A 16,162-nucleotide genomic window follows, 5' to 3' on the forward strand; every position below is an offset into this window, starting at 1 on the left:
TTACAGAATGAGCTGAAACTTTGGTGCAAAGATAGACTTCACAAAGAGCAGAGTCATGGCGATGATGGACAATACAGCTTTTTTACTCTCTCATATACGTAATTCATTTATAACAAGTGATGATACGGGCATGTGTGAATTAATCATTGAGAATGATGAAGCTGACAGAGATACAAAAAAATCATCCAGGTATGAAACTGCATTAAGGAAAATTAGTTTAAACACTTGTTTTTTTTCAACATGTAATAAAATTTATTCTTTTCTTTACATAGACAAGAAATCAATTACATTTTAATAATAAGACTTAGTTGTGATTTTTGATTTTCACATGCTTGGATAGGAACAGCTGGGATCAGATATAGGGGAATATTGCTCCCTGTAAATTTAACTTGAAAATTAAGTTATAAATTGACTAAAATGATTATATTTCTAATTTTTCCTCAATGTGGATCTACAATGTATATAATTTTTTTTAGGCTAGATGGATCCCTAACTGACAGTGGTACAGAGTTTTCAGATCATGAACTTTCTACTTCTTACGACATCCTTCCAGACATGGGATATGGTGTGTATTTTGTATTACATGCAAAATATCAACTAACATCTGAATTATTTGCATATTTACTGATCAAAGTTACGGGTAATTAAGTCTCTGTCACTGTTCCCTTTTTTAATGCATCTCCCCAGACAGGTTTGACTCATAAGAAATGTGGTACATGTATAAATCATGAAATGTGCATTAATTAACATGGTTAATTATGTATGGTAGTTTCATATTTCAGTGAGTAGAGTGGCTGCAGTTAGAAAAGAATAATCTTTAATAGGGGTTTTTCCCAAAGCAAATAAAAAAAATTGAAAATGAAATTTTAAGAGCTGATGTGCACATATTTTCTTGAGACCATGCATTCTAAAGCAGACAGTAGAAATATCGTCTTATTGGAGTACTACTATCTGGTGTGTTTACATTAACCTTTCCATTAAACATAGGTAATAATTTTTTTGAAGTACAAGTATGCTTCCAATTTTCAGCTAAATCCTATAAAAAAGATTAATAGATTTTGGAAAGAAAAATATATTATTAATTAAGATAAACTTTTGATATATTTTAACAATATACTCCAACAGGACATAGATTAAGATCCAATACTGCACAGAGACTGGAAAGATTAAAGAAGGAGAAGAAAAGTCAACGAAAAGTGAAAAATATCTCATGGCGCGACTGTCCATCCGATTACACAGGTACTGACTGGCTGACTACTTCATGTACTGTAAAATCACTTATTTTTGTGGGGTCAAATTTTCATGGTTTGAGGGAAAAACTATGGGTTTGAGGGGGTTTGATTTTGTGGATGAAGAATTGTTGAGTAGTTGTGTATATGACATTTAGCATTTCGTGGTGGACATGAATTTGTGGGTGTCTTCATATCTCGAAAACAATGAAAATTAAACCCCCATGAAAATTAGTGATTAAACAGTATATGACATCCATGCCATATATTTCAAAATTTTTGGCTATTTCTTTCTCAGGCAATTTTATATTTATAAAGAATGAACTCAAATGCATTTTGGTGTTAGATGTGTTTCATGCACTGAAATAATTACTTTGTAATCCTGTGTAATTATGATATATTGTAAAGAAAAAAAATCCTGTTTCTTTTGCAGCTGAAGATAAAGGTCATTTGTTTGAAAAGAAGTCTCTGCCCTACCCAGACTCGGACCCGGGCGAATTTTCAAAAGCTTCCAAACTGTCTCAGCAAATTGAAAACTATGCTAATCTGGGAGAAAATCCATTCCTTGAATATGCAAAGTTTGATGGAAGGGTGTGTTAAAAACTTAATTGTAGATTTTAGTTTTACTTTGTTTTTATGCCCCCGTATCGAAGATTCTGGGGTATATAGTTTTTGCCCTGTCTGTCTGTCTATCCACAAAAACTTTAACCTTGCCCATAACTTTTGATTGGTTGGAGCTGTGGCTTTCATATTTCACATGTGTATTCCTTTCTTTGGGTACCATCATATTTGACCTTTTGACCTAGACTTTGGAGTTTGACCCAGTTTTGCAAAATTTTACTCAACTTTAACCTTGGCCATAACTTTTGAACATTTGGAGCTAGGGCTTTCATACTTCACATGTGTAATCCTTGTGAAAATACCTTTCTTTGGATACCAACAACTTTGACCCTTTGACCTTGCCCTCATAGTTTGACCTACTTTTGAAAAACTTTAACCTTAGCCATAACTTTTGAACGGTTGGTGCTACGGCTTTCATACTTCAGATATGTAATCCTTGTGACAAGACCTTCCTTTGGATACCAACAACTTTGACTTTGTGACCTTGACCTAGGAGTTTGACCTACTTTAGAAAAACTTTAACCTTGGCCATAACTTTTGGACGGTCGGTGCTAGAGCTTTCATACTTCACATATGTAATTCTTGTGACAAGACCTTTGAATACCAACAACTTTGACTTTGGAGTTTGACCTACTTTTGGAAAACTTTTTACCTTGGCCATAATTTTTGTACAGTTGGTGCTAGGGCTTTAATATTTAAAATGTCTTTTCCTTGTGACAAGATCTTCCTTAGGATACCAACAATTGTAATCAATTGACCTTATTGTTTGACCTACTTTTGAAAAACTTTTACCTTGGCCATAACTTTTTAACAAGTGTATTTCTTGTGAGAAGGCCTTTCCTTGGGCACCATCAGTTTTGACCATTTGACCTTGACCTTGATGTTTGACTTACTTTTGAAAAAATTTAACCCTTTCCATATCTGTTCAATGATTGTTGCTAGGGCTTTCATTTTTAGCTCTTCTGAGCCAAAGGCTCAAAGAGCTAATGCTATGGCCATTTGTGCGGTGTGCGTAAACTTTTTAGAATATGGGCCATAACTCAAGAACCCCTTGGCCAATAATTGTCAAATTTGTCACAGGGTATCCTTGGCCCAAGGGCTCCCTTTAATACTAAAACTGGGGTTGTGACCCTTTAACAAGGGGAGATAATTAGGAAAATAGAAACAAAAGTACTGGTTGCTAAAAAATCTTCTTCTCAAGAACCACTGGGCAGATTATCACCAAACTTACACAAAAGGATGAGGATATGTTGTAGATTAAAATTTGCACGGGGATTTACCCTGGGGCAAAGGGCGTGGTTTCAAGTCAGTTGGTGCATCTAAGGACCTCATATCATGTTGACTCAAAAGTAAGTCACGGTGACCTACTTTTTAAATTTTGCGGCCATTCTTTTTCAAAATGATTTAGAGGCATATTTTGAACAATTTAAGGCCTATGATCATCAAACTTTGTCAGTTGATGCATCTTGGGTCCTCAAAGTACGTCAACTAAAAAGTAGGTCACCTTGACCTACTTTTTGAATTTTATGGCTAATCTTTTTAAAAACAATTAAGGTCATTAATTCGAATACGGGGAGGCTTAGAATCATTAAATCTTGTAAGATGATGCATCTTGGGGCCATAAAACATATTTATTAAAAAGTAGGTCACAGTGACCTACTTTTTGAACTTTGCAGGCATTTGATTTCAAAGCGTTTTAGAGGCATAATTTGGACATTTTAAGTCCTATGATCATAAAACTTTGTAAGTTGATGCATCTTGGGTCCTCAAAAAAGGTCAACTTAAAAGTAGGTCACCGTGACCTACTTTTCAATTTATATGACTATAATTAAATATTTCAGGTACTAATTGGCTTAGAATCATCAAACTTTGTCAGTAGATGCATCTTGGGTCTTCGGAGTAGGTCGACTAAAAAGTAGGTCACAGTGACCTACTTTTGAAAATTTATGGCATTAATTAAATATTTTGGGTACTAATTGGCTTAGAATCGTCAAACTTTGTCAGTTGATGCATCTTTGGTCCTCGGAGTAGGTTGACTGAAAAGTAGGTCACTGTGACCTACTTTTGAAAATTTATGGCTTTAATTAAATATTTCGGGTACTAATTGGCTTAGAATCATCAAAGTTTGTCAGTTGATGGGTCATGGGTCTTCGGAGTAGGTCGACTAAAAAGTAGGTCACCGTGACCTACTTTCGGAAAATTTAAGGCTTTAATAAAATATTTCGGGTACTAATTGGCTTAGAATCATAAAACTTTGTCAGTTTATGCGTCATGGGTCCTCGGAGTACAACAACTGAAAAGTAGGTCACAGTGACCTACTTTTGAAAATTTATGGCTTTAATCAAATATTTCGGGTACTAATTGGCTTAGAATCATTAAACTTTGTCAGTTGATGCGTCTTGGGTCCTCGGAGTACAACAACTGAAAAGTAGGTCACGTTGACCTACTCTTGAAATTTTATGGCTGTATTTAATATTTTCAGGAATTATTTGGCTTAGAATCTTCAAAATTTGTCAGTTGATGCATCTTTGGTCCTCGGAGTAGGTTGACTGAAAAGTAGGTCACTGTGACCTACTTTTGAAAATTTATGGCTTTAATTAACTATTTTGGGTACTTATTGGCTTAGAATCATCAAACTTTGTCAGTTGATGCATCTTGGGTCCTTGGAGTAAAACAACTGAAAAGTAGGTCACTTTGACCTACTTATAAAATTTTATGATTATAATTTTAAAAAATATCTTAGGTATTAATTGGCTTAGAATCATCAAACTTAGTTGATGGGTCCTCAGAGAATGACAAGTGATAAGTAGGTCATCATGACCAACTCTCAGGTACTAATTGGCTTAAAATCATCTTGGGTTCTCAGAGTGTGAATTGGAATTTCAAGGGTTTATGTAAATATACAGGATACTTCAAATAGAAGTGATAGGTTGTACAGTTTATCAGAAGAGCGATTCAAGGCCCATGGGCCTCTTGTTCACAGGTATATTCCTCGAAACAAGACCTTACTTTGGGTACCAACATATTTGATTGGCATTTGAGAAAGTTTAACCTTGGCTATAAGTTGCCATACAATGCTGTCAAACACATCTTGTTCAAGTAGTGTAGTTATGCTGGCTCAATGCAAATATCTCTAAAAATGTTATCTCCTTATAAGTGCTGTTAGTTGATTTTTTTTTCCCTATAGTGTTTTAGCTTACCTGAGCCGAAGGCTCAAATGAGCTTTTCTGATCGAAATTGTTGTCGTTGATTAACTTTTCACGATTTCATCTTCTTCTCAGGGCTCAAAATAATTGATGGCCCGCTGGTCTGGGGCCAGTGAATTTTATATCTGGGCTAGTATATTGCAGAGGGCATATGCCCTTTGGGACAGCATTTTTTTTTATGCATAATAAAATTCATTCACAGTCTGGCTAGTTAACTTGACAGGGTTGTGTGTCCCAACTTCTGCTGTTTCTTGTTTTTTTAAGTTGTACTTCTAAGTATCACAATATAAAAATAATATTACTATTATTATTATGGTTTTGGGCCAGTCTTTTTAAAATCTACTGGCCCAGTGGGACAGTGAAAGTACTAAGCTGACCAGTAAAAATTTACGGCGATAGCCTGAGTGACCAGTAAACAAAAATAATTATTTCTAGCCCTGCTTCTTCAGAACCACTGGGCCAATTTCAACCAAACTTGGCACAGAGTATCATTATGTGAAGGGGATTCAAGTTTGTTCAAATGAAGGGCCACGCTCTCTTCCAAGGGATAATTACAAATTAGTGAAAAATTAATGGCATCTTTTAAAAATCTTCTCAAGAACCACTGGGCCAGGAAAATGAAACTTATGTGGAATCATCCTCAGGTAGTGTAGATTCAAGTTTGTTCAAATCATGACCACCGGGGATAGGGTAGGACGATGGACGATCAAAGTTTTACATAGGGATATATAGGGAAAATCTTTAAAAATCTTCTTCTCAAGAACGGCAAAGCCATGATTGGTCATATTTATATGGAAGCATCCTCAGGTAGTGTAGATACAAGTTTGTTCAAATCATGACCCCAGGGGGGTAGGGTGGGGCCACAATGGGTGATCAAAGTTTTATATAGGAATATATACGAAAAATCTTCTTCTCAAGAACAAAAAGCCATGATTGGTTATATTCATATGGAAGCATCCTCAGGTAGTGTAGATACAAGTTTGTTCAAATCATGACCCCAGGGGGTAGGGTGGGGCCACAATGGGTGATCAAAGTTTTATATAGGAATATATACGAAAAATCTTCTTCTCAAGAACAAAAAGCCATGATTGGTTATATTTATATGGAAGCATCCTCAGATAGTGTAGATTCAAATTTGTTCAAATCATGAGTTGGGGGTAGGGTGGGGCCATAATTAAAGTTCAAACATGTAGAAAAAAAAGCCTCAATAATAGCCTCAGAAATATGTATGCATTTTTAGTAAGTGTAGATTCAATTTTGTTCAAATTATACCTTCCTTTTAACGGTAGGTCTGGACCACTTATGCATTTAAGCTTTTCAATACTGAACTGATTTTTGCTTTTTTCATAGTCACAGTGTGAGCGATGTGGCCATGGGCCTCTTGTTTATCATTTTAGGCAAGTGTGGGAACTCTCTCTAAGAAAATTGACATATTTTTAACCATGTGTCCACCAGGAATGAGGGAATATCCAATCACAGTCATTGTTGTAGCAACAGCTAAAATTCAAGATCTGATTGGTCTAATTTGCTGGCAATACACCAATGAAGAAAGAGAACCCAAGCTGAAGTAAGAAGTTTGAATTTAACATTGTTTTAGGAGAATAAATAGGCACAATGATTTGTACTTTAGGACTACAGTGATCATTTGAGAACCTTTAAAAATAGTAAGTCAATTGGTGTAGTTGTATAAGGTTTTCATGTTATGCAGTGAGAACATAGAGATGTACTGCCTTCATATCGCTGAAGATGATGGAGAAGTAGACACAGATTTCCCCAGTCTGGATAATAGAGAACCTGTCTCTAAGTTTGGATTCTCTAAGCTGGCTCTGGTAGAAAAAGACATTCCTCCCCCGGCCAATAACCGCTCCACACATGTTGTAACTGTGTAAGTGAATGTGTACTCACAATTGATGGATGTAAAGTGTTATCAAGACTTTCAAGTATGCAAGAACAATTAGTGTGTGTCATTATGAATAATATCTTCTAGATACAATGGCTTATCTGAATCCATACATACATGACATAAAGGATGAGATCAAAAGTTCAATGTCTGACAAAAAACTAAATTCACATAGTTTTCATGAAGATGATCCCCAAACTCCCCACCCCACCCCCCGACTAAACTTGATGAAAGTTGATTGAAATTTGATAATGAAACAAATATTAGTACTTATAAGACTGTAAATAACTTCAATTTCTTTTGTTTATTCATAAAAAAAGAATCATTTCAAATACCAATAACATAGTCTCATGTACAATATACACTTTTGATGGTGGACAACAGAAACTTTTAATACACAGTAAAACATGCTTATTGCAAACACTCTTAATAGTTATAATGAATTGATGCTTACAGTGAAGTGATTTTCTTTCCGGTGGCTTTAAAAATAATGGGGACTAAATGGAAATAATGAATAATGTTTATAACAAAGCAAAATCCTCCATCCCTGGCAATTCACTATAAGTATGTTTTACTGTAATTTTTTATTTGACACTGATCTCTTGATCTCACCCCTAATCTCTCTAATTCCTTCTCAGTCATCATATAGATTAATCCATTTACAATGTCTATCAATGAGAGATTGGATTTATTTATCAGACATGTTCCTAATGCATATATTGTGCTTCTCATCAATGGTACATTAACCTTCTTTCAGATCTTCTATTAGATAAATGAGAGCCTGCATATCAATGGATCAAAGTCTACTGATCAAAATACACATGTATTTATTTTTGTTTTCAGGCATGTTCCAAACAGAGGTTTTAACAAATTTCAAGTAGAGAATATGAATACAACAATTAGAGAAATTCTACAGAGAGTGTTAAAGAGGAGGAAAGTCAAGATAAGACCAGGTGACCTTTATTGTACAATACATATTTTGTTTGCAAGGTTAATTTGTTGTGTAATTTAACATAAACAGCATTTCAAAAGATCTTAGACTAAGCACAGAATAATTAGAAAAATTCATGTTAGCTAGCTTTTATTGTACCGGAAAGTATTTATTTCAGAATATGATAGCATAACATTCTGAGTAGATCACAAAAATTCCTATTATTATTGTATCTGCAAGTATTTATGTTAAAAGTATGATTATAGACTGAGTAAAATGGTAGTAATCTGAATTTCCTCTATAGGTCAGCAGTACAATATGATTAGACTGAGTAAAATGGTAGTAATCTGAATTTCCTCTGTAGGTCAGCAGTACAATATGATTAGACTGAGTAAAATGGTAGTAATCTGAATTTCCTCTGTAGGTCAGCAGTACAAAATGATTAGACTGAGTAAAATGGTTGTAATCTGAATTTCCTCTGTAGGTCAGCAGTACAATATGATTAGACTGAGTAAAATGGTAGTAATCTGAATTTCCTCTGTAGGTCAGCAGTACAATATGATTAGACTGAGTAAAATGGTAGTAATCTGAATTTCCTCTGTAGGTCAGCAGTACAATATGACTAGACTGAGTAAAATGGTAGTAATCTGAATTTCCTCTGTAGGTCAGCAGTACAATATGACTAGACTGAGTAAAATGGTTGTAATCTGAATTTCCTCTGTAGGTCAGCAGTACAATATGATTAGACTGAGTAAAATGGTTGTAATCTGAATTTCCTCTGTAGGTCAGCAGAACAAAATGATTAGACTGAGTAAAATGGTTGTAATCTGAATTTCCTCTGTAGGTCAGCAGTACAATATGATTAGACTGAGTAAAATGGTAGTAATCTGAATTTCCTCTGTAGGTCAGCAGTACAATATGACTAGACTGAGTAAAATGGTAGTAATCTGAATTTCCTCTGTAGGTCAGCAGTACAAAATGATTAGACTGAGTAAAATGGTTGTAATCTGAATTTCCTCTGTAGGTCAGCAGTACAAAATGATTAGACTGAGTAAAATGGTAGTAATCTGAATTTCCTCTGTAGGTCAGCAGTACAATATGATTAGACTGAGTAAAATGGTAGTAATCTGAATTTCCTCTGTAGGTCAGCAGTACAAAATGATTAGACTGAGTAAAATGGTAGTAATCTGAATTTCCTCTGTAGGTCAGCAGTACAAAATGATTAGACTGAGTAAAATGGTTGTAATCTGAATTTCCTCTGTAGGTCAGCAGTACAATATGATTAGACTGAGTAAAATGGTATAATCTGAATTTCCTCTGTAGGTCAGCAGTACAAAATGATTAGACTGAGTAAAATGGTTGTAATCTGAATTTCCTCTGTAGGTCAGCAGTACAATATGATTAGACTGAGTAAAATGGTAGTAATCTGAATTTCCTCTGTAGGTCAGCAGTACAATATGACTAGACTGAGTAAAATGGTAGTAATCTGAATTTCCTCTGTAGGTCAGCAGTACAAAATGATTAGACTGAGTAAAATGGTTGTAATCTGAATTTCCTCTGTAGGTCAGCAGTACAATATTATTAGACTGAGTAAAATGGTAGTAATCTGAATTTCCTCTGTAGGTCAGCAGTACAATATGGAGAAACAGAGTGAGCCCGGCGTGTCATTAGAGCTGGATGCTACACTGGCCAGCATGGACACACTTGAGTTCTGTCTTGTCAGGGAAAACAGTTTGTATTTTACGCTGAAATTATTTTCCATTATTGTGTCAAGATACATATTATTGAGATATTTACAACATTATACTTAAGCAATCTACCAAAATGTAAAATCAAAAAAATATGTAATTGATACAGTACTTAATTATTTTTTTTACAAAATTATATTAACTTTGTTTGTCTGTTTTTCATTAAAACTATGAATGATATTTCAATTGAAACAAACACTTTGTTAATTGCTGAATAGGTACAAGAGGGGAAATGGAGGATGAGAGAGAAGGTGACATGTCCACCATCGCAGACTCGCTGACGAGTCACCAGTATAAGAGTTACATAGTCAACATGATACACAGACTCCGGACTAACACAGAAGTTCAGCTAGGTATAAAGTTTCTACTGTTAATATTAAAGATCAGGTACATGACCAAATTTGGTATCATACGATGTTAATTTACTACTACAAGGTGAGATATATTAAAGGGATAAAATTCAAAAAGACTGCACTTATTGTCGATGATTTTAGTTTAAAGTGTGTAGGTCAAAAAAAAAGAATTTTTATAGATGGCTTTCACTTGTAAATTGGAAATACAATTATTTGGGTCATAAAACTATACAGCAGGAAATTAACTCATGGAGTTAATATTCGCTGTATTTGTTGAAATAAAAATTCTGCAGATTTAACATACAAAGAATAATTGTTTAAAAATGATAAGGATAAATTAAAATATTACCACTATCTGTGATTAGATTTGTTAACTCTGTGTTTCCATGCAAACATAAAAGCTGTAATTAACATAGCGGAGATGTAGACCATCTTTCTAATTATGAGGATGTACGGATCAATCACTAATATGTAGTTGTTGGTGTTTTTAAATCTTAATCGATAAATATTAAAATATCTACAAATAACCCTTAATTCTGCCACCAAGTGGAGATGAGATGTAATTACCTATAAAATGTATTGTTAGATTTCATCCGTGTGTATTACTCAGTCTTATTATCTTTAATCAAGCAACTTAACATAGTAAAACACATTAAACCAATTTTATTAACAGTTTGAAATTTTAACGACCAGTACTGACAACCGATTTAGATTCAGGGAGATTTAAATACTTATCTGTACCTGGTACTCAACTCAAAACATCTCTATAACGAACACCTGCCCAAGGGCTTCTTTTTTAACATGAATGTTAATAGATTTGGATACAAGTTAAAATCACTTGAATAAATCCCTAAATATAGACACGTATGTATTTCAAGAATATTAATTTAAAAGAAAGAAAGGAAAAGAAAATTTATCAGAATGCGTAACATTGTAAATCATACATTTTGATTTCAAATCAGGATCAGTACAGTGTTTCAATCTTTTTAATCGGGTTCAGAATCGACACAATACACAGGCAAAATACTTGCAGTGCTGTAAAAAGTGTTGGTATAATTTTTCTTTTCAGCGAATTCAGACAATTTTAATTTGCTGCAAATTGAACAAATCTTGATCTTTTCCAATGGCAATTTTAACCTGCTGTACAGTACACACACTTTTATGCAGATTGTATTATTGTGAAAGTATTATACATGTACATACATGTATCATCTGGAATTGAAGGATAAAGCAGCACATTGAATTTTATTCAATATTATTGAATAAACCGTTATCTGTTGTTGTAGGGATAAGTGGGGAGAAAGTAGAAATAGACCCAGTAGGAACAAAGGGTTCCGTCAAGTTCCTACGACAAAAAGCAGCTACTTATCCAGCGGATACGATAGCCTCAGCAGACATAATAGAGGAAAAATCAAATGGTAAGGATTATCAGACTTCTTCCACCTGAAAGTCAAAGTGAACCAAAAGTGTCACCAAATACCACTTTTCAGCTCACCTGAGCTGAAGGCTTAAATAAGCTTTTCTGATCAAAATTTGTCTGTTGGCTGTCATTGGCATTGTTGTTGTTGTTGTAAACTTTTTATAATTTTTAAATTTCATCTTCTCCTTCAGAACCACTGAGCCAATTTCAACCAAACTTGGTACAGAGTATCCTTGGGTAAAGGGAATTCAAATGAAGGGCCACACCCTCTTCCAAGGGGAGATACCCCGTAATTAAGAAATAGTAAAAATTGGGTGGGGTCATTTAAGAATCTTCTTCTCAAGAACCAGAAAAGATGAAACTTACTTGAAAGCCTCCTGACATAGTGTAGATTCAAGTTTGTTCAATTCATGACTCCCAGGGGTAGGGTGGGGCCAGCCAATATGTGAAAGCAATCAAACTTTTACATAGGAATACATAGGAAAAATCTTCTTTTTAACAACAGCAAAGCCATGATCAGACATATTTATAGGGAAGCATCCTCAGATAGTGTAGATTCAAGCTTGTCAAATCATGACCCCCAGGGGTAGGATGGGGCTTCAATGGGTGATCAAAGTTTAAATCAAAATTTATAGGAAAAAAATCCACTGATGAAGAACAAGAAGGGCCATAATTATGCAGGTGAGCATTGTGGCCCATGGGCCTCTTGTTATTTTATTGATTACTTGAATTTGCTGAATGGAATGAATCAAGATTCTGGGTGGTTAACAGAATCTTTTTTTCATACTTTCCAGTTTTTATATTTTTTTTGTATTTTTCAAGTAAAATTATTTTTTTGCAGGGAAATCACTGTTCCGCCTGACCTATTTTACTGATAAAGACAGTTATAAACACCATGACTTTGAAACTGATGAAGATATAGCTAACGAAATAGTGCAAAAAATTAAAAATATTCTGGAAATGAGGCTTAGTCCTGTACGAAAGGATTATGTTGCTAACAAGGAAAGGAAGCTAAAGAAGAGAGAGTCGTTAAGATTTAGTTAGCATTTATCATTCATAAATTTATACCGTGTCAAACTATCTCAGGTGCAGTTTACCACAGATACATGTATATGGATTGCAGAAAACAATATGTAGAAATAAATATGAAAAAAATCTTTAAAATAAAAAAGATCTCAGAAAATAATCCAAATACTTTGAGTTCTTTTTTTTTACTGGTTAAGGTTTATGAGCACTTGTGACTGATGTTTTAATGACAAATTTGGGTATACTTTATAAGGGCTTGTGGAATCAACATTGTGAACACTCTTGAAAATCATTTAAGATTATGTAGGTTACCTAGTTAAAGAATTGGCCACTCTATAATAAGAATTTGAAGTAAGAAGAAAGAACACATGATGTTGCTCAGAAGAACCTATTTCATGTCATCATGTGACTGCATGATAAACCCCCCTTTTCTTTTTGGTAAGGTTGGAGTAATGGTGTGTGTCTGTATCTATACAGTGTGTATATATTATATTTATTGTCATAACTAATAAGCAATACTGTTTGTCTTTTTAATGTGAAAAACTTGCTGTGGCTTCATAATTTCTTGTTGAGTGCAATTTTTGTGATTGAGGCACACCACAAAATTAAGTTATCAAATACAAAGTTTCTTAACAATAGATTAATTTTGGTTGTAAACGATGCAAAAAATAAATTTCTACAACATTAAGTAATTGTAAAATTTCTATGAAGTTCAAAATTCTTCCTTTCTGCAGCCATCCTTATTCATCTATACAATTTTTGACACATTCCCTGATCATGAGCTACATCTGGCTTAATTTCTGATTTCATTAAAAACTTAGAAACCAAAGAAGACTATCACATTTTCAAATTTTTGTTTCGTGTTTTTCTTCAAATGATCATGGTTCAATTTTGTGTCAAACCCTTTGGCCCAAAGTCACTTACCAAGATCGATTTCGGGGGCATAATACAATGTAATTAAGCATCCATAAACCGTCTCTAATTCTGCACTATCAAATCTTTTATTGAGAGATTGCAGGAAACGTCATTCATTTTGCATAGGGAATACTGTTTAAAAAAAAAAAAAATATATATGTACGAAGAACGGTAACAGACTGCTGTTTGGAAATAAATTACGCAACCTCATATCTGTCAAGTGGTCAGCTATTGCTTTACTATAAATATAGTTTAATTATAATATATAGTCAATATTTTTCGTAGCAAATATATTATTAACATTACTAGAAGGGTATCGGAATTTTTTAAATGCTGTTTTGACGGTAACCAAAATGGAAAAAAAAAAAATTTGCGTTTATGATCATCCAGTCTAATTATTTCACTAAAGGGGTTTGTTTAACAACTGCTATATTGAAATCAATCAATGCCTGAGTATTAACCACTTTGATCTTCAAAATGATCTCGGCGGTTAATCTGCTTGTTTATTTTTTTCCTATCGACTGTGTTGATATGTAAACCCTCTTCTACCTCCCAAGAAGTTGAATCTTAATGAATGGCATATTTTCCGTCTAAAGCTGACATAAATCAAATCGTTGGGAGGTAGCCGTTGTCGAAACTTTTTTTTTTTCATTGCGTCTGTCATCAGTTTTTAAAAAGGCATGCAGCGTACATCAAAGACTCAAAATCTCCACGTTTATACCAGCCTTAGTTCCTTGTCGGGAAGATGAGATCGCACGGAATCTATATTGATTGAAATATTCTCAGAATAGGCATTTCTTATTGATTCATGTGGCCACGATATAAATATTTTTCTTTTCTGTTATTACCTCTGTACTATTAGCGAATGCCACAGGGCACATAAATACTAGAGCTGTTCGATTTTTCTCCGAGTCACATTGTATCTTCCGCGACTATGTTTCATCTTTTTTACAGTTTCAATAGTACTCCGATAGCAACGAAAAGAGGATAAATATGCTAAATATGATTTTAAAAACGCTTCCCTAATTATTTTTCTAAAACGCCAGTTAATTGTTTATAATAATGGCTCTTGACTTTGCCACAAACCCAGATTATTTTTTTTTAGAAAAAGATCAGATATTGTTCACCCGACAGACGCCAAGAGCGTTGAAAAATACATTTCATTTTAGTGAAGTCACTGTTATAAATTCTCTTTTTGAAATACATCATGCGAAATCGCTTAAAATCGAATTCCCAGAACACTGAATAGTGCAATATTTAATTAACTTTTTTTTGTTTCCTTCTCATTTTTAAGCACTGTGCATTTCATCCGCAAATAATTAGTATGTTTCCTATAGGTACAATCTCATTAAGTATTAATTAAAAAAACCACTAAAAGGCATTAGAACTACCCATATTTGCAGTCTACTACCTGACGATACCGTGATCGATGCGGTGATGTACAACCCTTGAGCTACGCCCGGAACGTTATGGGTAGTTTATTATTAATAATGTGGACCTTAATCAAACTCTTCAGGAAAAATAAAGATCTCATTCGTCGATGGTAAATAGATTGTGAAATCTAATCTCCTAGCTAGGAGAAGATCGAGTCTGACGCGTTTTCCTGCAGTCTTTGACGCTAATTAGAGGATTCTGTGTAAAGGTGGGGCACTGTTATAAGGTACGTAGGATGTACACGTTTACGTACATGTAGATCTATAGTACGTGTATTGTTGATTTTTGTAAGATATAACAAAAAGGAATTACGAGTAAAGAAGTATGAAATGATCTAATAGGGTTAATTTTTTGATGTGTATGATAAATGTGTTCATTTATATTATATATTTTTTTTAGCTTTATCATTCAGGAACATTTTAAAAGTTTGTCGTCTTAAGCAATTTATCTTAGAATATTTCTTTATGTCAAATATCGCAAAAATAACATATATGGTAAATACTGGTGCAACATTTTGTGCTTTTCAGAAGATATGTCACGTAAAGAACCAAAGAAACACGTTTATAACAAATCACAGAGTTCCATAAATAATGTCTGGAACAACGTGTCTTCAAATTCTGACCAATCAGCGCAAAGTGTGCATCACAAAAGTCCCTGTAAAGTTAACCAATTAGATAAAGGACATTCGAAAAATGACAACCAATCAGAGCGAAGGAAAGTGTCTGAACTGGTGGAACATGTAGAACTTTTATGACGACAGTGTGCGTCAGTCAATTCTTTGGAAAATAATTTGGAATTTTATTTTATTTTAATACTTTGATTTCTTAAAGGACTAAGAAATGTTGCAAAACTTTACCTTAATATCTCGACATACCTCTTGAAAATTCTTCACTCCCATTCGACAAACCTCGGCTGATTCCGTCACCTTCATCAGAGGTACGAATCGGCCGAGGTGTGCCGAGTGTCTTCACTCCCAGTGCAAAGTCATGCACTTCTAAGACATTATAGCATCAGCTAGAACTCCAAAGCAACCGATCAGTACTTCCGATTAAGTATTTCGCTAGATGTTAGAATTTGTACTTTTATATTAATTTCATGTTGGCAAGACATATTTTAAAAATAGGATTGACACTTTTCACGAAGAAAATGCAATAAAAGTAAAAGATTTTGTGATTTCTAGTGTGCTTAATCAAGTAAATTTGTCCAAAGAAGAATATGCAGTATTGATTTTGTATATGTACAAAAGGGCATTGTCCATTCTTTGTATTTGTATTCACCACCCCAAACATTTCTGCCAAATCCCCCCCCCCCTTTCAAATGGCCTTCCAGAGGGGTATAAATACATACTGAAGATATAACTTGATTAAAATGATCTTGAT

The 16,162-nt window shown here is 34.1% G+C and overlaps 1 protein-coding gene and 1 long non-coding RNA gene across 2 annotated transcripts; both read left to right on the forward strand.

Moving 5' to 3' along the window:
* Positions 1 to 6: 6 nt before the first annotated feature.
* On the forward strand, positions 7 to 12,594 carry LOC133174222 (target of rapamycin complex 2 subunit MAPKAP1-like). The gene is made up of 11 exons (XM_061309296.1): positions 7 to 189; positions 477 to 565; positions 1,126 to 1,239; positions 1,663 to 1,820; positions 6,454 to 6,623; positions 6,765 to 6,941; positions 7,800 to 7,909; positions 9,511 to 9,618; positions 9,854 to 9,988; positions 11,275 to 11,406; positions 12,250 to 12,594. Exons 1-11 carry the CDS (start codon positions 56 to 58, stop codon positions 12,450 to 12,452), a joined length of 1,530 nt encoding a protein of 509 aa, XP_061165280.1. The 5' UTR covers positions 7 to 55; the 3' UTR covers positions 12,453 to 12,594.
* A 2,199-nt stretch (positions 12,595 to 14,793) lies between these two features.
* LOC133174314 (uncharacterized) lies at positions 14,794 to 15,954 on the forward strand. The gene is made up of 2 exons (XR_009719116.1): positions 14,794 to 15,009; positions 15,311 to 15,954. It is a non-coding gene; the product is annotated as an uncharacterized LOC133174314 (long non-coding RNA).
* Positions 15,955 to 16,162: the final 208 nt, after the last annotated feature.

The sequence above is a fragment of the Saccostrea echinata genome, unplaced genomic scaffold, assembly GCF_033153115.1.
Source record: "Saccostrea echinata isolate AGI-Se365-2 ecotype Australia unplaced genomic scaffold, CSIRO_AGI_Sech_v1 ptg000057l, whole genome shotgun sequence".
Lineage (NCBI taxonomy): Eukaryota > Metazoa > Mollusca > Bivalvia > Ostreida > Ostreidae > Saccostrea > Saccostrea echinata.